Below are 25,173 nucleotides of genomic sequence, written 5' to 3' on the forward strand. Positions count from 1 at the left end.
CCCCCAACTCTCATACAAATATATTACAGCCTGCATACCGCTAAAACCCCAGCCAATGGAATATGTCAAAGCTGTTAGCAATCTTTAATGCTTTTTTTTTTTTTTGCTCCCCCCGTCATGGCACAGTTATATTATAAACAACACCTGCCTGGCAATATATTTTTGGATTTATTTGTCTGAGAGAGACAATGGAGTCATAGAAATGAGGGACGTGCACTGAAAACGAGCGTCTAAGGCTAACAAAGACAGATGGTGCGGTGTGGAGCAGAGGTATGGGGGGGGGGGGGGCAGGGAGTGAGGTGTGGAGGAAAAGGAAGAGGAAGGGCATGGCGGAGGAGTTGCTCGGGAAGGGGAAGCAGTAAGAAGACGTTAGCTGACTCTCGCTCTCCCTTTTTTGTGTTCGTCTATCAGCATCTCTTATCTTATTGACAAAGCATGTGGTGTCCTGAAAGCCGGGCCTGCTGAGCCTGAGAGGAACACAGAGTCATTGATATGACGGGGGGGGTGGGGGGTGGGATTATCTCTTATTACGGTCATGCCTCACTTTGCACCCACTCTACCTTACATCACAGGACTGGCACTGCTGACAAGCACACAAACACACACAGCAGCTTTACACATGGTTCACTAGCCCAGCCAGTGTGTGTTTGGGCTTGCCCAGCTCAAACAGCCTATCTCACATCTATCAGGCACCCCCCCCCCTCAGATAGGCCTTATCAGTGGGTAAAAGATGCAGAGTGCCGCGGAGACTCATCCCTCTTCTGCTATTTTACCTGACAGGAAGAGCCGTATGTGATGTTCAAGAAGTCTGACAAGCCGCTGTACGGGAACGACCGCTTTGAGGGCTACTGCATAGACCTGCTGAGGGAGCTGGCCAACATCCTCGGCTTCACGTACGAGGTTCGCCTGGTGGAGGACGGGAAATACGGCGCCCAGGATGAGAACACGGGCCAGTGGAATGGCATGATCAAGGAGCTAATGGACCATGTGAGTGTCATAAACATCATTATGAAAGACAAGTGCATGAACGCGATCCCAGCACACGGATCTCGACTTACACCCATTCCTAGAGGATCATAAAACTTGGGGCTTGATTCTTTTAATTATGATTAACCACTATATTCGGAGGTAAAACTGAAAGGAAGCACGCCTGCAATGTCGGTATAACCAACCCATTATTGCACGGGAAAACCGAGGTGTGCTCCAGTTCCCTACTACATGCTAATTGCTAACAGCGAAGTCACGGAAGAGGCGCTCACAGCTGTAAAACATCTGAATAAACCGCAAATGGTGGTGAGACAGCTGTAGAAAGACGTCAGATTACAACAACCATTCGCTTTCATTTGTGGGGTTTAGGGGGTTAGGGCAGTGGCGATCTGAAGTTTTATATCATTTCCTGTTTGTATGAAATGATTTCTTATACACTAACTGAATAGAAGTATAGTGGAAAGGTTAGTAGTAAAGATAAGATGGTCTTTAAACTGTGACAGTTTTTTAGAACTTTTTTTTAGTCTTTCAAGAGCTCAGCAACCGGGGAGTAAAACAATGCTATAACTTGTAGAAATGATGACCAAAAAGCTACAAAAATCAAATTTGTAAGTAAAGTTGTAGCGGAGAGGAGCAAATTTTCTTTTCTTTTTTTTTAAAAGCGGTCAGCAGCATGTTTCAAGTGAGAATTATAAATTGAGCGTGAAAGCAACTGTTTTGAAAGAAATTATATATGTTTGGGGTCTATTACAACAACTTTTGGTGCATTAAACTGAAAAACAGACAGCGCTGACAACAATTAGGCGTCGAGCAACAAAATAATGGATGATCAATAACTTCAAGATAATCATGTAATGTCGAGGTCATTTATGAAGCAAATTGCCGAACACGTCTTTGGGTTTCGGGACTGCTGGTCGGACAAAACAAGCCATTCAAATAGAAGATAAGATAAGCTTTTATTGATCCGATGTGCGTATAAGTGTCACAGCAGCAGCTACCACAATAGATGCAGAGTATACATAACGGAAGGAGCCCAGAAAACTGGAGTACCACATACGCTGCGAGCAGATGCCACCTCGGGGTCTCATGATGGGCATCATAAGTTCCATGACTTGCTCAAATGTTGGTGTAAAAGGTTGCATCCGCATCCATTGCCACTCGAAATGTTTGGCGGGAAATGCCCGAGAATAAGACGTAACGAGGAGGTGTGTCGCGCTGAGACACACTAAGAGGGAAGAGAAAATGAGAAAAGAGCGAGGAAGACGGAGGAAACAACCGCGGCTATTTGAGAGCACGGCGATGCGAGGAGAGCATTAGATTCTGTTGTGACTCGTTTCCCCCTACAGAGCTTATTAAACCACACACACACACACACACGAGCTCCCACAATGTGCTCACGGTGTAGATCATTACACCCGACAAAGTCCCAGTTTGGATAAACTACTACACGGACAGAAAAATATCAGGCGCTGCGCGGGGGCCAATAGTCAATATCTGACCCCATTAGAAGCAGCACCCACGAGGGGTCAAGTCCCCCTTAACTCCTCCAGACTTGTCTTCTGCTCCTGCTCTTGATCGGCGCGGTGATTGGCCGCCGTGACAGGTAGTCTGGTCTTTTTCCGTAGGTGAAGGGCCTAATTCCCTGCGAGACGGTGTTCGGCGTGGGTTTGCCCTACTTCTTGCGCGGGGGAATCAGCTTGACTTAGACAGATGGTGATTGCAGCAGACAGGCCCTCAGAAGGCTGGGGAGCGTGGACTCGCAGAGAGGAGGTTCAGCTGAGGAAGGAACGCCGAATTGAGCTGAACAAGTTGGAAACATCCTGTCAAAGGAGTTTAGCAAAATTATCCTTGGTCTGCCTTGTGCTCAAAGTGGAGTAAACACCACGCTGATGTATTTACGCTGCGCGGGGTTGCGTTAAGAGTGGTTTGGATATATTCAGAGATGCCTGATATCAGCGAGACGTTTTATATATCACAGCCGTGAGCAGTGAGCTCGGGCGATTCATCCTCGAGTGATATACGGCAACCTTCACGAGACAAAAAGGATATATCTTTGAGAAATGAACCACTTGACCTTGCTGTGAATGTTGAGCATTTATAGTCACAATATAGGCCGAGATTTATTAACTGTCAACAGCACAACATGGTTTCCCAGATATGGTAACATGACTTTCCTGAGCAGGCTCTATACATCCCTTCTCTATATCTCTACAGAACACGTCCCTCACATATAAGCACGACTTTCTGTGCTTGCCAAACAAGGGATTACGCCGTATTATAAATACCTCTATAGAAATGTCATGTTAATGTTCATTAAATATCAAGGTATGTGGTGCAAACTGCAGCCTGTGTTCAGAGTAGAAACAAATTATGTAAGCAACAAGCCTTTTTCCAACTCTTGACCAAACCCTAAACTCAGATGAAGCAATTGTCACGGGTTCTGCTTTTGTTTCCACTGTTCTTGGTGCCGGTTTGGTGAAGAGCTCCTGGAGCGAAGCTTCAGCCGTTAGAAATGAAACTCCCTCGGCGCATATCTCATATTTATGCAAATGTGTGAAAACAATAACAACAATAATAGCGTCACTTCTGACACAGAACCACTTGCGTCACTACCAAAAATGATGTCGGTCCAGCTTTTTTTGCCTTGTTATGGCGTATATCCAAAACGCCCCATTTTGCGAAATACAGTGGAGACGCAAATCAATAATTTAGTGCCAAAGCCTCGCAAGGTTCTTAAAAGTTCATGTTATTGGTTGTGGGTTGTTAAGTTCACGCGGTGGTGAAGGATTATATGTGTCCCCAGAATTGCAACCACACTACACTGACACTAAAAGGCAAACAAAAACCCTGGGCTTGCGAGGCCAGACTTCAAGTTAATTGCTTCTATACATTCTCCACCCTCATTAACTGCCCACAGTGTCAGCGCCAGATGTATTTTCAGGCTCTCAAATGACACAGATGCGTTCGTTATTTACAGTCTGCTTGAAGCGTGTTCTGACCAACAGTTCACAACTTGAGTCTTACCCCTCGAAGGTGCTTCAAAATGTGGTTTGAAACAGTTAGTGGCTGCTACAAGATATTAAAAGAGATATCTAACCACTGCTTGCTCTTTCTGGGTGGACCGAAGCTCTTACTAGAAGGTGCCTGGTGACTGTATCCCCTAAGAGCTTGCTGAGCATATTGCACCATTGAGCACCAAAGGGAAAACACACCGACCATGATTTGACACTCATTGCGCACACTGGACGTGCCGTACAGAAATAGTCAAGGTACAGTAGCCAGGATGTGTCACTGCAGTCGCCAAACGCGATACAATTTTCAGCTTTTTGACACGAGATCACGACGCGATGTCTTGGTGGTGCCTATGTGTGCTGGGACCGTAGTTTCATGTAGGTCGGGGGTTTACGGTTTCTTAAATGAACGCTAAGGCGTCATGTTTGGCCTTTTACACTGGAAGTACTTGGCTCTTACGCGTAATAAAGTATAGCGTGGCCCAGACTACGTGCTGATAAGCAAAAGATTTGGCTATGCAAGTCTAATCTTATTAGTTGGACCAGGACAACTGCAGAACCTGTGCCTCCTGGTACCTCACGTTAAGTACAGTAGCATTTTAACAAAGGGGGTAAGTAGGTAAACAAAACAAATGAAAGCTTTGATTAAGGCTCCAGAGAGAGAAAGTTGAGTTTAGTTGCGGGAGTATACTTAATGAGTCAAAAGGGAAAGAGGGCTTTAAATTTCTTTCTAAGTGCCTGGAGACAGACTCTGTAGTGTGTAAAGACCCTGTTTTCTTAATTTGATTGCCTCTAAATGCTTCCTGTGCCCGTGACTTATAGCCCTATATCTCTCTCTTCCCTTTTATGTTTGCTGTTGACAGAGAGCTGATCTGGCAGTGGCTCCCCTCGCCATCACGTACGTGCGCGAGAAGGTTATCGACTTCTCCAAGCCCTTCATGACGCTGGGTATAAGTATACTTTACCGCAAGCCCAACGGGACCAACCCTGGGGTCTTCTCCTTCCTCAACCCCCTCTCGCCTGATATCTGGATGTATATTCTGCTGGCTTACTTGGGTGTCAGTTGTGTGCTGTTTGTCATAGCCAGGTAACATGTCACTTCCAGATGATCCACAGTTTCGCACACAGGCAGACACACGCACGCACACACACACACACACACACACACACACACACACACACCTAGCCGCCGGGGCTCAGCCTCGTCCCATCTGACTAACAGCGGGCTCGCTCGTGGTTAAAGCTGACCCCACTCATCGCTGACGCTAATCAATGGTCGTGTATCAACGTCAACGCTGTGTGATGTGCTGAATGCACTTTAACCGTGAAGGATCGCATAAATATCCACCATTAGACACTCATAAAGAATGAACTTTTGCCTGTAGAATATATCTCGAATTCGGCGCTTGGTATGGCTGCCGGGTGACTCCTGGCCTGGTGCAGACCCACAGGGAGGTGCAGACGTACGCAGGAACGCAGACCTTAGGCAGAGAAGTTGCAGGCCTACTAGTCCTTCGAGGGTTGTGTGTATGTGTCTGGGGGAGTGGCAGAAAGGTTGTGCACTCACATGGATACGTATGCGTAAGTGTGTGTGTGTGTGTGTGTGTGTGTGTGGGGTGTGTCCAGCTCGATGTGAACACTGCCGCCCCCCTCTCCCACCTTTCCCTCACTGTCCCGTGTCTTTATGCTGTCTTTTCTTTTCTCTTGTTTCCTTCACCTTGCTTCAAACGCAACTAGGACTCCAGAGATACAGGTCATGTCACTTTTCCTCTGCTTGTTTTGGTTCACGGCCTCCAGTTACTAGCAAAAACAAGCACCGCGTGGAAGTTGCGAGTGGCTGGTTTATTACGGTTTGAGCTGTCACCTCACCAGATTAGACGTTTTATTGTAAAATAAAAGTCTGATTCTAGTCCTTGTGACCTTTGCTCAGGATGACAAATGTGTCAGTACTCTTTGTCATGACTAACCTTCTCTGCTGTTCATAGCAGCTGAGAATCCATAAGGGTAAAGCCACATATATCTGTCCAGACTGCTTTGCTAGGCTAGCCAACTGTTGCATATCTGATGTCAACTTCTTCATCTTTTTTTTGCCATAAAACCTAGGGTTCTTTTTTTTTTTTTTGCAGTTTTGCTTTGGATTACTTTCTCACTCCTGCACTAAAGCTATCTTATAAGTGGGGCTTTGACCTGCAATTTCAGGTCTCTCACTGCAGTTATTCGGTGCCACCCCAAGTTCAAATGGCAGTGCACTTGTTCAAAGAAGCTAAACCCAAGGACGGAGTGCTGCAGAGTTTAATTGCATTGCCCCTAACATGCTCGTTGTTAACATTCCTGAAGACACACAAGGCTCTAGAACTCATTTGGAGTTGCACTAATGGTTGTCGGTGATGGAAAGTGATGATGTTGTACTGTACATAAGGGCTATATTGAGTTGGTGGATGCAGTTGTTCTGTAGAGGGTTAGGAAAGTAAGGGTAGAGCATTGTGCTGATTTATAGCAGGAAACCATAATAAAAATGCAGGAACTCATATTTTACCTGTGCTTTGGATAAAAAAACATTCTATAAATAATCCTAAAATGTTTTCATCAGGTCTTTGTAAGAGCATCTACTTGATTTGACCTAACCTTAACCATTCTGTAAGAAAACCCCGCGCAGAATGGGAGTTGTTCTGCTCCATGTTTTAGTTTGGCGACGCAGCCGACATCAGGAATGCTTTGGCTGATGAAATGATACAAGGCACTATTTGTTCCGATTGTCTTTTCCTTTTAGTTTTTCTTTGCTCGGACAAATTCTTTCGGTGGACGAATCGAGGGCCATTATTTTGTGTCCACTTGATCTGGCGGCGCTTGCTTGTGGCTGCCGTTTGAATGGTGAATGGTTTGAGTGGCACGCTGAGGGAAAAAAAAAAAAAAAAGAGAAAGAAAAGTGCATGTTAACTCTAAAACTTTTGGGAGACATCGGCTCTCTTGCAGCTGCGACCCGACAGTTTTACTGTTAACGCCAACGTGTTTTCCGATGTTACTGGCGATATGATCACACAAGAGAATAAAAAGCAGCAACTGTCATCTAAGTTGGCTCAGAATATGCACCTATCTGTATTTAATATCACAATAAGTAAGTGTTTGGGTAAGTGTATAAATCCCCCCCCCCAACCGCCCCCCCCGCCCACCTCACTTTATTCCTTCTTTTCTCCTGTATACACAAATGCATGCTGGGCTACAGTTGCATGTTTTTGCTGTAGAGTGTAGCGCAACAGTCTCACAAAATTTCATGAAATGAGAAGTCTAAAAGGCAGATTACGTATTGTGAACAGAAAATGTCGACATCCCTCCACCATGAAAGAATTATGTGACAACATTTGTATATTTACAACGTACTGCCAGACATTAGGTCTGCGGATAGTTTCGGTTTTATTTGCCGGAAATTAGTTTATGATTTGACCAGGGACATGTCCGACCAGAGAGAGTGTCCCCATTGTTCTAGATCATCCGCAGCTGCCAGCGGTTATCTCTGTAACCACCTTCTGCAGATGAAACCGTCCCTGTTTCAACTGGGAAGATCTCCAGTGTTTTCTGAAAAGTGTCTTTTAGCCTTTTAGAGCCTTTTAAATCCTAAATCACAGTTTGAAGTCTATCTCCTCATCTGTCACCGCTGCGGTAAGAAAGTTCGGCTGGGTTTAGGTTAGGTTTAGGGACAGATCTAGGCTTAGACATGGGATAAATAGCTAGCATGGAGAAAAGTTACGGTTTGGGTTAGAAGGAGAACTACTTTGTTGGGTCCTTTTGACTGTGGATTGGAAACGTCAACCCAGGTTTCTTCCTGAACCGTGAAAAGCCATCTTTGTTCTACGTCCTCTACTTAATCCTTTCATGGTGGTAGGAAATGTATTTCTTTCAGCTTCCGTTCACATACATCATTTGTATGTTGAGGAATCACTCTCATTTCGCAAACGTTTGTGAGACCAACCTTTCTAGCACGTAAATTTGACAGGCAAGACCTAACACTACAAGGTTTAGTACCACAGTGCATTTATTTACTTTTTATATATATGTGTGTGTGTGTGTGTGTGTGTGTGTACACATTGCACATTTTTATCTATGTATGCTTGTGTTTGTGCTGTACTGCGCGACCGACTTGTATGTATGAGTGAGAGACCGACCGAGACTGAATACTAAGACTGACGTACACAGTGCTAGAGCAGCTCCTGTCCCACGTGTAGGCCTATTCCACACGGCACAGCTAAACCCACATGATTACTGATATCTCCGGTTACTGGTGTTAATGTTACCAGATGTTATTGCTTTTATGTTCACTCTAATGACATCAAAAGCACTTGCTGGTGCTTCTAGCGCAGGTGATGAAGCTGCTGGAAAAAAAACTACCCCTCTTTAGTACATCACAAATCTGCTAAAGCCTGTGCATTATCACCTCGTTACACTTTGGGCCATCAAATTCCCTGCATCCTACACATCAAGCGAATTTCCTTAAGATAAGCGGGAAGCAGAGGTAAAGCCTAGAGACAGACTTTTTGTGCGGAACACTCCCAGTCTTTCTCTAAATCATTATGACTCTGCTATTGACATCTCGGTCTCGCCCCTGTCTTGCTCAAAATTAGAATATTGCTCTGTGTGCAAAGTCTTTCTTCCCTCACATCAAAGTGGAATCTGTCTGTCCTCCGTGTGAATCAAAAGCCTTTGGTTAAGTACGTGCTCATATTAAAGGCGCAGCCCTCATCGCGCGGTTGAGATTCTCCTCTGAATCCCACGCAGTCCTCTGAGTCGGAGGTTCTCCGTCGAATTTTTTTTTGGACTCTGGAAACATTACTGGGGTGTTGGGTCTTGATAAGCAGAAAGAAGGTTAACAATCGCCGCACTGGGCCTTTAAAATGATTAAGTGCTCCTGAAAGAGAAAGTGTGCAAATAGATACATTCCAAAAAAAATATGCTCAAAGACCATTACAATAGCTGAACTTGAGCTGGAAATCAAAAAGTATGGAGCAAATCGAAACCACCACAACGTGCTTTGGGAGAATGGTCATCAGAGAAATATAAGGTTTGCTGATCTTGACCCTTTATGATATCAAGAAAAACGATGTGTTCTGGTCGAAAGCTCACATGTTTGTCTCATCCTGTGACAGAGCAACAGGACCGTTCTGACTCATGCTGATTCATCTCCCCTGACATTGGTGCTATCATACGTATCATCGCTGGAGTTTTCTGCAGGATGACCCCCCCCCCTCCACACCCCACAGTAGAAAGATAAAAGCCTCACGTTGTTTCTGCGCTGCTGGTGAATTCCACACTTCTTTTTTTTTTTTTTTTTTTTCCTCCCCATGCTTATCTCCGCACTGACCTTGCTCAAAGTTTCTCCCTCTGCAGCACAGATGACCTGAGATAATGTAAGGGCAGAGTAATTGGATCAAAATGACAGCAAACGGGCCAAGCAGCGCTACAGTGAGAGACAGGTTAAGCTGTGTTGTCTCCTGTAAACGGCATTGGTTTAGCATTGCTTGACCCAACCGGCAGCGGCGGCGGCGGCGGCGGCGGCCCAGCCGTTCTCTTGTGATCTAGCGCGCCACCGACAACTTTTGCTCATCCGTGTTCACGGCGAGCGGTAATTGGCTTTTCGCGACATGATTGGAGGAAACGCACTCAGAGACCCCGTGTGCAGGGGATTGGTTGACATAGTCGCACGCGCCGCGGCAAGGTCGCAGTTCAGCTGAACTCAATTTGGCATTGCAAATTGACAAGCAAGCAAATCTGGGGCAAATTGAGTGAGCAGGCGGATTGATTTAAGGCCAAGGATTCTCTTAAAGCGGAAATAAGGGGGACATTCAGAGGTCCTTGAGCTGCAGTACATAATATCCTCCAGAGTGTTGTAGGGGTGAAAAGGAATGCCACCGCTAACCACATTATAATGACAAAGCCCATTAGGCAATGACAGAGTACAGTTATGATGCTGTCATTTTATCGATACAGCCATGCATCTTCATATAGAGTAATGCATTACAGTATTCAACCCAGTGCTGCTGTGTTTCACCTAGAGGACGGCGGCTGAAAACCCGGGACGTGCTGCGGTTTCGCAGTTTCATCCGCGCCGTCCTTCCGCGCAGATGTTTCCACCCGCTCGAGGTTATCGCGTTCGACTTCCAGCCCAGCAGAGAGGCCCGCGCTGGAGACAAGTCTACATTATGCATCGCAATTTGATTAGTCAAACCCTTGTGTCTGTTAAACAGCTTGAGTCAAGATAGGGCCCCCAGTTCCCCCCGCTACTCCAGCACAAAACCAAATCAGGTCAGGATGCTTAATTGTAGACCAATCAACCTTTACTAATGTAATGTCACTTTTATTTAATATGAATAAATGAGAAATCTCTCTGCTTGAGGAGTGCGTCAGTGAGGGGGAGCGCCGGGGCCGGCGTGATGGGAATGAACCGTTTGATCTGCTGAATATTAATGCTCCTCCAAGATTATAAGGATTATTAGTTCTTTTCTCAGCCGACAATGGAGTTATTTTCAGTACCCCATCGATTAAATTACTGAGGGAATTGCCTTTGATATGAGCACTCCCACACGAGGAGCCACTTTTGGAATATGAGTGGTGTTAATTCGAGCCCACTCCCCGAGTACTGTGTGTTATTAAAATTTAAAAACACACAAGAGAGAGATTCAGACGAGCAGTCATTAAGGCTTTATTTTGGCTAATAAATAATTCAGTAAAGAAATCTGAACCAACATTTTACAGTAATTCATGTAATAAACGCTTAATTTACTAATCCAATTAACAGCATAGCAGTCTGAGGTATGTACATGGAGACGTAGCAATGCTTATTGATTTGGGAGGGGTTCTCAGGCATGATTTGCAGTGTCTCATCTCTGGACATGACTAACTAACCTCTGTTTTCTCTCCCCTGTCTCCCCAGGTAGGAATGACCACTCTCGGTCTCTTTTATTGTCTAGTCTTGTGTCTTTATGCAACTGCAGTAAATATATATATGTGTGTGTGTGTGTGTTCTCTGTTAATTGTCACAGGTTTAGTCCCTACGAGTGGTATAACCCCCACCCTTGCAACCCCGACTCGGATGTAGTGGAAAACAATTTCACCCTGCTAAATAGTTTCTGGTTCGGAGTTGGAGCTCTCATGCAGCAAGGTAGACGCCTCTGCCTGCCCCCCTTTTTTCTAGCACAAGTCCCACTTTTTTGCTGGGGGTCAACCTTGCTCTTTGACCAGGCCCATGAACCATGCATGGGGGCCTCTGTGCATGATGCTAGATGGTTGAGTCCAGCAGGATGGGCCGAGTGGGATTCGACTGATGTGGTTAATGAATGAGGATGGTGCTCCTGCATGCTCCCCCTTTCTCCATGCTCCCTAACTCCCCCTACCCTCCCCACCCCACCCCCTCCCCCCCACACTTATTCACAGCCATCTGAGCAGGTAAGTGCACCCACCCAGAATACATGAGACGGATCAAATGGGTGAGACTGAATGAGAATGTGAACTCAGCAGCTTACCCTGCCTGTTTGGTTTCGTTTACTACTGCCAAACCAATGCCATATCTTCTCAACTCGTTGGCATCTTTAGACTGAGAGACGTTTAACAGAAAATGGAATGTTATCACTTTAAGAATCATGTGGCCTACATCCTTTACAATGCATGTCACAATGGGAGGTATGTTGCATTTTGAAATTAGCATTTCTTCCAAAGCAATTGACAATGCAACATATTTATGACAGGCAGTGATGATTTTAGGGCCTGGAAAGCATGATATATATGTCTATATATATATATATATATATATATATATATATGTCCTTGCCGCTTTAAAATGACAAGAAATTACCTCTGAGGTGGTATCCAGCCAAGCAGCTGTCCAGGTTTTGAATATCTGTCTCTGACATTCCACTCCAACACAACAGAGGAGAAAGGAATACCATTTTGTGGTGCTCACTGTATTGAAAGAACATACGAAACCAACTGAATGCCTTGTTGTGAAATCCAACCGCGAATGCTTTGTGTTAAAAAGGTAGATACCACTGAATTTACGGCGCAGAAACATTTCATGCTTGGCAATTTCAAAACCTTAACTTCTTTCAGTATCTTTTAGGATCCATAAATTCGGGTGTCCAATATGAAAATAAATAAATAAAGTTGCTCAAATTCAATCTCAATGACAATTGTGATCAAAAAGTAAAGGGACGTCAAACATTTAAGATGAAAAATTGAAACTTTAACCACTACTACAATTTTTTTTTTTCACCTTCTAAATAGTATAACCCACCTGTCAACACTTGGCCAAAGTTCCATACTTAGGTCACATGATGACAACTGAGCTACTTCATCCACTGAAAGACCATGAAATGTGGTTGAAAGCTGCAGAAAAAAAAAAAAAAAAAAAAAAAAAAACTCATAAGGGCATTTGAATATTTGAATTTGAGAAAGAAAAAAAAAAATCACTTACTTGATGTTTTGAAGAAAAGTATTTCAATAATTATCAAGTAGTTGTTAAATTTCACAACTAGACAGACTAGATGGTCAAATGCAATATTCAGTTGTTTATAATTATAAGTGATTTGGCTGATATTTGCATCTGTTGATTACATTTGAAGGAAATCACCCAGCATCTCTCGCTGCTGCTTTCGTTTCACCTCCACCATTACATTAGAAGAGGGGGGGGGGGGGGGGGGGGGCTGAAATGTGAGAGACAGATGTCTCTGAAACTTGGACGAATAAAAGTAAGACAATGTGCATGGCTAGATACCACCAGAGGTAAGTGAGAAAAGTGAAGAGTGACAGACGTCGCAGTCTTTAGCAGGATTTAGTAGCTGATAACTTATCCCTTGGCTGGTTGCATGCTTATTTATACGGCATGCTTACTAATATCTCCAAATTAGCTAGAAAGTTTTTTTTTTTTTTTCACAGATTTTTATTTTATTTGACTTCAAAAATTGCAAATACCAGTTTAATTATTTGAGATTAAAATATGATTACTGGTTTGACTTTAACCTCACCCCCCCCTGCCCCAAGATTCTATAAACATTGAGCATAAAACATGTTTAGAACTTAACAAGGATTTGTGTAAATGTCATGCATCATTTTAGCGACTAGATGCGGGTCCAGAGTAGTGCTGTGTCTTTGAAAAAGCCGGCAGAACAGACGGGGGTTTGACCAGTTGAGAAGATGTGGCTGAGGGCCAGAAAGCTGTGGGATTTGAGACTGGACGAAAACACACAGTGTCTGCATGGCACCGTGCTGGTCTGCACTGTAGAGAGGCTCCCCTGCCCGGTGGCTTGCCCCGCCCCCCAGAAAACTGTGGGATGTGCTTCTTGGTCATGACGTTACCTTGGGTACATGACAGTCAGCCCCAACCAGGCTCTGTTTGGGTTGACTCGCTTCTCTGAGTGGGCCGCCCCTCTTCTCTCTCTCTCTCTCTCTCTGTTCTGGTCTCTGAGGTGGAACAGGATGAGGAGCTCGGAGCTGGTAACATGTTCCACACTTTTAAGCAAAACCTTCATCTGATAGCCGGCCGTGGGAAAAAAAAACAGAGAGCAAATGCCGAATCCACTGCTAACAGTGGTGACGAATGTGTGTTTGTGTTCACGCCTGCTACCATGGTTGTGGCTTGATGAATGGGCAAAGTGGGTGGCTGCTGGCCGTGGTGGGTGACTTTGATAAAGGTGCTTGAGCCACGTCTGACAGTGTGAATGGCTAATAAGAGGCTAAACAGATTGTGTGTTTACTTGTGTTTCTAGGTAATAGCATAGACACTAAAGTCATTGTTTTGTTGCCAGTTGCTAGAGCCATCCTTAGCTTTTTGAGGGCCCTCTGTGGCATTTTTTTTATTTTTTTTTATAGATAATACATTCCAATCCTATGATAAGTAGGCTACAGAGTATTCCTACCAAATGTGTATAGAGATAGTCCACTAAATATTGAACTATTTTAAGGGATAAATAGGTATAATAATTAATTGTAGGTTAACTGCTTGAGTCTATTTGTACAGTATAACAACAAGGCAATTCAAAGTACTCCACGTTAGACACGAAAACATATCAGTATGCAGGAAACACGAGGCGGTACATAAAGACACATATCCATAGGATTTCAAAAGAATAACACAGTGGCGAGGATACACGAAATGCGAAATGGAACAGGACAAAAATAATAGGAGGAAGGACATAAATTGCAGTGTGGTGAAAGATATGAACAAATAGCCCCAAATTGGATTTCATAACAAAAAAAAAAAAAAAAGTAATGGCAAACCAATTTAAACCTCAAGTGCGGGTGTTTGTTCCAGAGATGTGATGCATATGCTTCTCCACGTTTGGATTTCTTTTTCTTTTTTTCCTGGGGTTATGTTAAGGGAATGAACGGCCATCAGCACATTGAAACAAAACACTAATGGGCTGTCTGGGAGATGAGGCTGCGTCTGTGCTAGCTCCCATTAGCGTCCTAACACACCTGACACGCGGCCTGTCAAAAAAAAAACCCCAAAAAACGTAAAAGTATTTCTCTTTCATTTTTTCGGCATTAATTGCTGCATGTTGGATGTTCAGTAAAAACACACACACACACACACACACAGTGTCGGTAAGGACAATGTGCACTCCAGGAAACGCGGCCGCAACGCATATGACAACACCGTGACGACCTGATCACTTCACAGCAAAGTTTTACCAAAGGCAACTGACGGAGTGAAACTGTAGCCTGCTGTCGTCATACAATTTTGTTCATAATTCTTCATCCGAGCAAGTGGAAAGCATGTTGGATGTTAAACGGACGAGGCCCGAAGAATAGACCCTTCAAAGTAATCCCTGTCCTCCATTTTCAGATTCAGACCAATTTCGGAGTGCCAGAAAGTCCCTCACACTTTTACAGTTAGTCCGGTGATATATTTGATGTGGTGACACTAAAACTGACATTGACACATGTACGTGAAGTCATATAGGGCTCCACATCCACTATATGTAGTAATATGCATATGCATATGTATAACAGTTGTATGTATGTGTTAAATTATGAATTTAAGACCCCATATTTAAAGTGGCATCGTGGTGCTACAGAGAGTAGGTGTAGTGCCATTGCTTCCAGCGACGTTATTGAGCTCCACCTTCTGGATTGGAGTGTGACTCAGAACGGTTGGAAGAGAGGAATCAAAACGCAGAACCCCCCCCCCCCCCCCGATTACCCTTCAAAGGAGCCCTTCAGTTAAATATTGTTAGTGACGCGCAACGGTCAAAATTAGTTATTTCAACCAAAAAAAAACAACCAGTTATTTCTATGATCTTGGAAAGTCAACATAGGCACGATGTATGCAATCCATTAGTTGTTGTCACTTAACAAGGTAAGGTCACCGACGAAGTAATCCTCCTGAAAACCTGATGTACTCCCGGGTGAAACAGCGAGGGGAGGTGCCCTGCCCTCCGGCCCGTCAATCCCCTCTCCATTGCAGTATCGGCAGCGGAGGGCTCGAGCTCCGGTTGGCTGTCATGTACTTTCCCTGTGTGCTCCCTCACTAGACAGCTCACTCGGGGGGGGGGGGGGGGGACTGCGAGGAAGAAAGTTTGATGAAAAGTAAGAGTGCAAGTGAGTCTCTCTCACAAAAGGGGAGCTGAGCGCAGAGTTCTTAACCTCCTATCTCTCTGGCTCTTTATCGGCTTTCCCTCTCAGTGAATTGTGCAAAATCCCTGCTTTTCAATTGCTTAAGCCGCTTGAGTAGAATAGTCCTGATATAACCCAGGCCCACCTTCTTTCACCCGGACAACAAACCTCCCTCCCTCTACCCATGCTCATACGCATGGGTAGAGCGTGAGTGTGAGTCAGACTAACTGAAGAGTTAGGGCGCTCTATTGGAAGGCAATTAAAAAAAAAAATAAAAATCGTGAAAGTAACTGATGCCGCGCTGAGCTAAACGACCCCTTGTAGCAGTAACGAAATGCCGCAACCAGCGGAGTCACAGGGGTGAAGTTTGAGTTGAGTTTTTGTGAAGTTTGACGTGCAATTTTGCACCATTGACCAATTACAAACCAGCTCGACAAGGTTGATCTTTGAATACCAGACGGCTTGAGTCCCGACAAATATCTGTATAAACCCTAAAATGTCCCGGTTTTCGCTGCGGCGGCCAATCACGTAGGCCGCCGATCAGACCGGAAGACGCCCACGACAAGAAGAGAAACCTTTTACCGAAAGTAAATGTGTGTTTTTAATTCCGTCTGAATGCAGCCGTAGACTCTACCTCCTGGCAAAAGCCCAGTCTTTCAAACCCCACTCCCCTAACCCTAGCCCAGGTTGTGACATGGGCTTTCTACGAAAATGTTATACCTTCAAAGCCCAGACCTGGATTACAAATTCCTCAAATTATGTCACCCGAGTAATTTTGTCATCAAAAAAATGTCTTGGTCATTTGTAATATTTCTATTTTTCTGATCTGCCACACTGTGGTCAAGGCTTGGTCAGGTTTGGCTACAGAAACTACCTGTCCCGGTTTTCAACATTCACCGCGAAATTGTCCTGGTTTTAACTACAACTAAAATAATAATTACAACATTATACTTGTTCCCAGAGCGTACATAGACGCTTATCACGTTCTATCCCACTCGTTACCTGAAAACATAAACAAAGCATGTAGGCTGTGTAGGATCAGACATCTGAAGAGTCCAAAAAAGGGGGAAGGTATCACTTCAGCTGCGTCCAACCCAATTTCATAAAACCCTGTTATACCAGAGTATACTGTCGCGGCACAAGTACTACAGGTAAAACGACGCTTTTTGGTCTAGGGGATTCATCATCGCAAAGCCTTATGGCCGTGCCAGCTACTAACAGTTTTCCACAGTTCCCCCGCAGTGTCGCTCATTGGACTTTCTGGTTGGGTCGGCCCAGTTTGGTCCGCTCAGGTCTCCTTCATTTTTTAGGTTGATTTAGGTTAACAAATAGGCCAGCTCATATAAACATAAGGCCTGCCCCCCCTTGAAGCTTGGCAACCAATCAAAAGTGGCAGAGACAGTTGACTAGCTAGTTTACAGTATCTTGTTGGAAATACTTGTTGTATAAGAGCCGGTACAGTAAAGAGAGACAGGAAGTGCGGTTCACATTGGCAGCACAAGACTTAACACCAAGCACCCGGTCCAACCATGAGGCTGTCCACTCTGCCCACCGTGTGTCTGCGTATGAGTGCGTGATCCAGGCGGCAGATGCAGAGGCCTAGCCTGGCCCTGGTCTGGGTGCGTGCTGAACCCCCACCTCTCCAGCCTAGTGCTGCGCCAGGCCCTCACCCCCACTCCTCTGCTCCTCTTGTTCAGGATCTGAGCTCATGCCGAAAGCCCTCTCCACCAGAATTGTAGGAGGAATCTGGTGGTTTTTCACGCTCATCATCATCTCCTCCTACACCGCCAACCTGGCGGCCTTCCTCACCGTGGAGAGGATGGAGTCGCCCATCGACTCTGCCGACGACCTTGCCAAGCAGACGAAGATAGAGTACGGGGTGGTAGAGGATGGCTCCACCATGACCTTCTTCAAGGTTAGTTACAGCTGGATATCATCAAACCAACTACAGTCTTTTTTAGAGGTGTGTTTATTAAATATTAATAGTGCTCTTTTATTTTTAAACTAGAAATACAGGGTTGTTTTTTTTTACTTTCATTTTCTATGTTTATTTTCTTAAGATTGGAAAGCCTTTTATGGGACACTAAATACCTTCACTGCAACTCACTAAAAGGGTTAGTTACTTCAGAGTGATCAACCTCATGTAACCACTGAATGAATACAAAAGGATTAAACACTACATTATCCCCAGGAAGAAACTTCTGTTGTTTCAAAAGGTTCATTTATCAACTGTTACTTTAACTTGTTTCATTTATTTTTTTCCCCTTTTACTTGAAAGAGTACGTGTGATTTAGCATTGCGCTTAAGTAATGTTGGGGGACTCACGGGATCCTCGCAATCTCAGTGTTGCCTTTTGGTAGGCGGCATTCAGACGAAATCCGGCGTTGCGGCGAAAAACACCAGTCCTCCCATTCATTTTGAATGAGAGTAGAGTGTTTTTCGCGGGGGGCTTCCGAGAAGGAAAAAAAAACACGCAGCACTGCTAAGGCAAAAAGTTTTGACGGATTCAACTTTTGGAGAAACGCAACCCGGCGTCACGCTGCGGCGGCCAATCATGTAGGCCACCGATCAGACCGGAGGACGCCCACGAGAAGAAGAGCAACGTTTACCTTTTACCTAAAGTAAAATGTGTGTTTTTAATTCCGTCTGAATGCAGCCGTAGACTCTACCTCCTGGTAAAAAAAAAGCTCAGTCTTTCAAACCCCACTCCCCTAACCCTAGCCCAGTTTGTGACTTGTGGCTTTCTACGAAAATGTTACACCTTCAAAGCCCAGACCTAGATTACAAATTCCTCAAATGGTGTCTCCTGAGCAATTTTGTCATCAAAAAATGTCTTGGTCATTTGAAATATTTCTATTTCTCTGATCTGCCACACTGTGGTCAAGGCTTGGTCAGGTTTGGCTACAGAAACTACCTGAATAATGCTATTCCGAGAGATACCGTTTGCATGAGGTCATTTTTCAGGCGAGGACAGTCTCATTCTCAAACTTTGACAAGGCACTTTTAGAGCCACAATAGATATTATACAGCCATTGTCACAGTAGTGACCCTTTAATGAAGGGCAAGGTGGCTATCATAGCTCATGGCAACTACTGCAGCATCTATAGTAGTGATTTTTTAACTTCTCGTCTGTCATTTTTTTAGCCATGGATGGAGTACCGTAACATTTTCGACAGATATTTGGTTGAAATTCCAGAGAGAGAGACTCTTTATGATCTTGGTGATTTCCTCACTTTCCATCTAGTGCCACCAGCAAGTCAAAGTTTGTCCATTATCCAACTTCTACTAGTTTAATTCAAAACTTTCATTTGTCTAATGTGTTGGAGATCCAGAAACCAACCAGTTTTCCTATGCTTCCTATTGCCTTCAAGAATAATTTGCAGCTTTACTAGTTAGTTATATAGCTAGTGAATAAGTAGGCATCTGTTTTCTGTACCCACTTGTCCTGTTCAGGGTCATGAGGACCTTGAACCCTGGATTGCTCACCAATCACTGGACTGACAGATAGATGGACTGAACACATTCACACCTACAGGCAATTTTCCACTTCATCTGACCGGCATGTCTCCGCACTGCAAACCCCACACAGACAGAGTAGTCCCAGACGGCCCGGGTCGCGTTCAAACCCGGGACCTTTCTGTTACGGAGGTGACAGTGTCACCATGATCAGATACCGCCGTACCTTTTTGCCAGTGAAATAGCCTGGAACCATGTAGCAGTGATAGTTCTGCCCCTGCCAGGGCTCTGCTTGGTAATCCCCTCAGTGCAGGATCATATACAATATCTGCTGCATATCAAGGGTGCCGTGTTAATCCAGCCAAGTTTGAAAACTTCCCGGTGTTCGATCTTTTCTCCGACTTTCCCACCACTGTTTTTTCCGCTTGCAATTCGTCGATGCCACTTGAACAGCTTTGAAATGTTTTTTTTTTTTTCTTCTTCACACCTCCTTTTCATCCATCTGGGCAATAAGCACACATGCGTTCGCAGGTACCTGTGTGATTAATATTTGTTTGCGTTTCACAGTGAAACGCGCTCGCACCGATTCATTAGAGAACTGCTGTGGTAGATAGTTGCACAGTCTCTTTATCACGTCACCACACGCAAGTGAATGAAAACAACAGTTGGTGGAAGAAGCAGCATATTTTCTTGTTCATCACCCTGCCCATGCAGAGGACCCTCTGCAGCCGTAATTTACAGCCTCAGGTCAGACACTGTTACTCCAAATCATTTGTGCATTTTAAGCTAGGTTGGTACACACACACACACACACACACAGCATAATACCAGTGCTGATTACAGTTTTTTTTCTCAATTGGTTGGAATGCCACGAGTGTCAGCTCTGAGAATATTAGTTTCATATTGCAAAATGGCAAATATGTGTTCCAGACTTTTCGTACCTTCCACAAAAATCACAGCAAATGGCATTAAAAAGAACAGAACATGGCAAATTCACACCTGCAATTATCTGATGGCGATGAAAAAAAAAAAAAGAGCAAATAAAATGAACAAAATCCTTTTTTTTGGACCCAAATGCAGACACCGAGGCAGAGCTGATTGCAGGTAAAAGGTTTCATAGAAAAACCAGGGGGACAAAGACTTACAGGATTGCGAGGCAGGCAGTGGTCAAAACCGGGAAAGCGGTCCATACCGGCAAACAGAACAGACAAGGAGCTGGCGAGAATCAGGGTTAGGGTTAGGGTTAGCAAACTGTTATTGTTTTTTTGATTGAATGAATATAATGTAATATACGTGAAGGTATTTCACAAAGAAGTAGGCTACTTTTTCCCCTTTTTTTTGTAATTGTATGTGGTTGGGGGGTTCTGGGGGTCGTCAGTGTGCATACGACGGTAAAATATGGGTCCCTTAAGGGAAAGGTTGGGAACCACTGCTCTATGTAATATGTACTGAGCAAACCACAACAAGCAAATAACTCCGCAAACTGCGCAAGTTTGCAGCATTGTGTTATTCTTCGTTCCTCACTGCAGGGGTCACAGTAGACTGACTAGTTTATACCATAGTCAAAGGCAGATGACATTTTTTGGGGGGGGGTAATATAGTCCTTAAATGGAAACTGCGTTACTTGGCAACATTTCTGCTGATGTTTATTCCAGAGAAGATAGTCCAGTACAACTAAAACACCCTGTTTTCATACATGAAAACGCTTCGTTGGAGCCTTAAAATAATGTACATGCCCCAGCCAATCAGGATTAACTTCTCTGTTTGGTCCTAGCAAACTAAAATACAATGCATTCAAAATGCGATCTAAAGACGTGTGTAACGCCCCCCCCCCCCCCTTTTTTTTAATGCCGTTAATAAGTGCAGGTGCACACAGAGGGCATTTGTCCTCCACGCACCGCCGTGACGATGGATGGATGGATGGATGGATGGAGTGTTTTTGATTGTACTTATCATCAGTCTTAGCTGATTCAGCGCATCACCATCACAGACGGATGTGTGCGCTCGCATCACAATCGCCATTCAAACCTAGGATAAAATTAAAAAAAAAAAAGGCCAAATAAAAAATAAATAAATAAAAGGGTAATTATTGACTTCTGCTGCAAAAATACAAGTCTAATGGCGGCTCATTATGTAAATGTCTGCGCCGGATAGTCTCTGAAGCATTGAGGCGTGTCACTCGTCTTTCCTAGCGGTGGCATTCCCTATGGGCCGTTGCTACAATAACACTGAATAATTTAATAAGCAAACACACACCACTGATGTGTCTCGCTTGTTAGCTAATAAAATCACATCTTATTAAAGGCAGTGCTGGCCTTTCACCTTGTGTGTGTGTGTGTGTGTGTATATATATATATATATATATAACGGGCTGATGGCTGGCTGGCAGAGTCTGAGGCAGAGACAGCAGCCCTTTTGCGTAGCTGTGGGACCGAGCTCCATGTCCCCAGGCTGTACATCCCCGAGTCGTTTCGCATTAGCCGTAAGACAAATGTGAGGGACAACTTCAGCATGATGATTAAAACCAAGCGGCCGATGTGCTTGATACCTGACAGAGCTGGAGAGCTAGGACGTGGGAGAGGGGAGGGAGGAAGAAAAAGGGTTTATGATGGCGTGAATAAGAACATGGACAAGAAAAGAGCAGCAAAAATTTGAATCATGTGACAAATTTCCAAGTCAAACGATTAGATTAGTGTAGATGGATCTTCTCATGTTTGTTGGATGTAAGTAAAAAAAAAAAAAAATACTGAACCAATATTATCTTAAGTCAAATTGATAGAATGTTATTTTACCGGTACATCCAACATGACTATGTCACATTAACCTAATGTGTCTTTCGGGTCAAATATACCAAAATCGCCTTGCTTGTTTGGTCCGTATTACACTAATACAATACTGTGCTGATCTATTACATTCTTGCATATATTAACATACGTCCACAAGTATGCAGTCAGCCTATGTGCGCCAAATAAGCAAACAAATCGAATGGCAAATCTCACATACAGTTTTAACACATCTGGCTACAAACATAGCGTATCCAAATTGAAGAAATTGTCAGAAAGAAAAAAAAAAAAAAAAAAACAACCCCCAAAAACATTTGTTCCCGACTGTAAGTAATAATAAAATAATAATAATAGAATAATGACAGAAAGACATTTCAATAAATCCTTCTTATAGCACAATTCCCCTTTATATGAAACTGTATATCAATGGAACAGTACAACGATAGAGAGGTGTTTCTTATTTATTTAGGCCACCCTCATTGATATAAATAGGTGGACAACCCCATTCAGTATAATGCAATACAGTTGAACGGCGCCACAGGGTACATCCTTCAAATGATCCCACATGCTGAATCAACACGTTTTCAGCACAACCCGGACATTATGACTTCACACTGGGCATGCAAAACCGCCCCAGTGCGTATTGAAGGTCACGGTCTGATTGATGAAGCCGTACAGAACCAAATCATCTGCAAAGAGCAGAGACGCAATCCCCACCCCCCACCCTCCCCAACCCCCGGCTGCGCCTTGAGATCCTGTCCATGAAGATCACAAACAGAATTGGTGACAAGGTGACAACCCTGGCGGAGGCCAACACCCACCGAAAACGCGTTTGACATTGTGCCGAGAATATACGGACGCAGCTCTCGCTGTGGTCATATGAAGAGCAGATGGCTCCTAGCAACGGCCCCCGGTACCCCCCCCCCCCCCCCCCCATACTTCCAAACTACCCCTCACAGGACACAGGCTTATAAGCGTTCTCCAAGTCCACAAAACACATGGAGACTTGATGACCCCTGATCCTTTTTCAGATACTTCATGTTGAAATGAAATATACTAACATATCGTGACCACTTTATTAGGTACAATCTAATGCAGTCAAATATGTCACAAACTGACCCAGGGAATGCGGCAAGGAGAGAGTCCAAGCAAGAGATTCACAAGAAAGTTCCAGAGCTAGCAGTCTACAGCATAATGCAGTGGGCGGGTCAATCGTTAATCCATCCATCCATTAAACTTCATAAAACTCTCATTACATCTCCGACCTGGGCAATTTACATTTATCGACAAAAACACATCAGGTTATGAATGTGCCGTATTTGAATTGACCTGAAATAACACATTCATGGTCATCCAATTAATGTCCACTGCATATATTTATAATGATACATTAATACATTTTCTTTTTTATAGCAACGTCAATGTTTCTCAACATCAAAGCACAGCAGTCTCCTAATAAGATAATCTATAGGTTGATGTTATGGCCACCAACTCAGTTATCTCATTTTGCATCTGAGAAATCACGTCAGTCTGGCTGGTGGATGCCTCTAAATATTACGATACCCACGAGCCTGAGCTGCCTATAAGCTTGTCAGAGGTGTTTATAACTGGAAACCCTGACATAACTTCTCTTGTGATTTGGCGCTATATCAATCAAATTGAACTGAATCCAAGATAAACCCAGGATCTGAGCGTGGACTGATTTAACCCCCTGGACCTGATTGACCAATTTGCTTCAGAAATTGTACCGCGGGGTCATAACAATGGAAACAGTACACACAGCCGACTGCTGAGAATCATCGAAACAGCGGAACGCGCTCTTTTTAGTGAAGCATTTCTGATGTTCATGGGGGATAAAAGTCCATAAATTATGGGGGGAGAAGGCACTATGAAAGAAAAAACTAAAATCCTATCTCAAATGCAAGCGATTAAATCCATGAAAATTGCCCCCCCCCCCCCTTTTTTTTTTTTGACAGTACCAAGGCTCAGAATATCAATACCAATATGGTTCTTATTTTTATCCTGGAACCTTGACAGTCTCTTCTATGAATGTCTACACTGCTTTTTACTGTGAGGTTAAAACTTGTGGATCCAGGCAAAAAAAAAAGAGAAAAAAGTCAAATTGAATTTATGTTATTAGTGATTATGCCAAAGCCTGTATATAAATTGGGGGAAACTGCAGCTTAGGTTTCAAATGGTAAAGCAAGTCTAGACTTAAAACAAACCATAAAAATGGCAATAATCAATATTTTTTTTTAGTAACAGTGGGTCGTGAGACTACTGTCGCTTGTAGTGATGGAGCCACAGAGAATTATCACCAACTCTGCAGCTCTCAGTATACGAAGCATTTTGGTGTCCTTTAGCTCATTGTTTTGATTTACTTTTAAGCAAACCCCCCCCCCCAAAAAAAAAAAAAAAACTACCCACTATACCCACCCAGCACCAAACAGCAGACAGACACATTTAGCAACTGGCTGGGGAACATTTAGCAGCTAAAGAGCCCGGTATTTTTCTCAGGACTTGGTGGAGACCAAAACAGAGCTAAAAAGGAGAGTGAAATATTTCTTACTTATTACTTACATTCATCAGGAGGACACAAACAGGACTCCAAATGAATGATAATGTAACTCCATAACTGCTGGATGTGTCAATACGTGACAAATTCACCATTCATAGAATTCACCTGGAACTGTTGTCAGAGCCTTAAGTGCAAACCTGCCCGGCTTACTGACACTTGACAGTGCTAGTATCACAAAATAATCTTTATAATAATGACTTACCTATACTAACACATGACAAAACGAAACCAAATAAAAGTAAATGAAATAAAAAATAAAAAGTTGATAAAAAGCTAATAAATAATACAAAAGTTTGTTGAAAAAGAAGCAAACAAAACGTAGTTACCGTGAGCAAAAAGACAAAAACTCAACAAAAAGATTTTGACTATTAAAAGACCAATCGAGTCACACGGCATTTCATTTGACATGAAAGTGGGAATTTGCCATTTGAACAATAAAACTGCAGAAACATTGTGGAGCACAAGGTGAAACGAAATGACGCCCTTAAAAAGGCAGGGGCACGACTGCAATCACATGATCAGCCCTCAGCCAATCATATCAACACTGATCGTGGTTTACACTTTCTGTTCATTTTGCCCTCATTTCAAAATAAGCGTAAATAAGCTGTTCAAGATCAACTTCATCCAAGGATTAACAAATCAGTCCTCAAACGGATTATTTTAGGGGACCTATTCTGCTCTTTTCCAGCTCTACATTTTCATTTTGTGATTCCACTAGAGCAGCTTTGCATCATTCACAGTTCAAAAAAAGTCCTGATTT

General features: G+C 43.7%; 1 protein-coding gene across 2 annotated transcripts in view; it reads left to right on the plus strand.

Annotated features, from left to right (window-relative positions):
• Nucleotides 1-25,173, plus strand: part of grik2 (glutamate receptor, ionotropic, kainate 2) — a 207,132-nt gene that overhangs the window by 142,657 nt on the left and 39,302 nt on the right. For both annotated transcript variants that reach the window (XM_070911928.1, XM_070911929.1), the window contains exons 10-13: nt 781-987; nt 4,862-5,085; nt 11,030-11,148; nt 17,294-17,511. In XM_070911928.1, coding sequence (XP_070768029.1) covers nt 781-987; nt 4,862-5,085; nt 11,030-11,148; nt 17,294-17,511 — 768 coding nt within the window. The remainder of the gene's footprint in view (nt 1-780; nt 988-4,861; nt 5,086-11,029; nt 11,149-17,293; nt 17,512-25,173) is intronic.

Source organism: Enoplosus armatus, chromosome 9, assembly GCF_043641665.1.
Source record: "Enoplosus armatus isolate fEnoArm2 chromosome 9, fEnoArm2.hap1, whole genome shotgun sequence".
NCBI lineage: Eukaryota > Metazoa > Chordata > Actinopteri > Centrarchiformes > Enoplosidae > Enoplosus > Enoplosus armatus.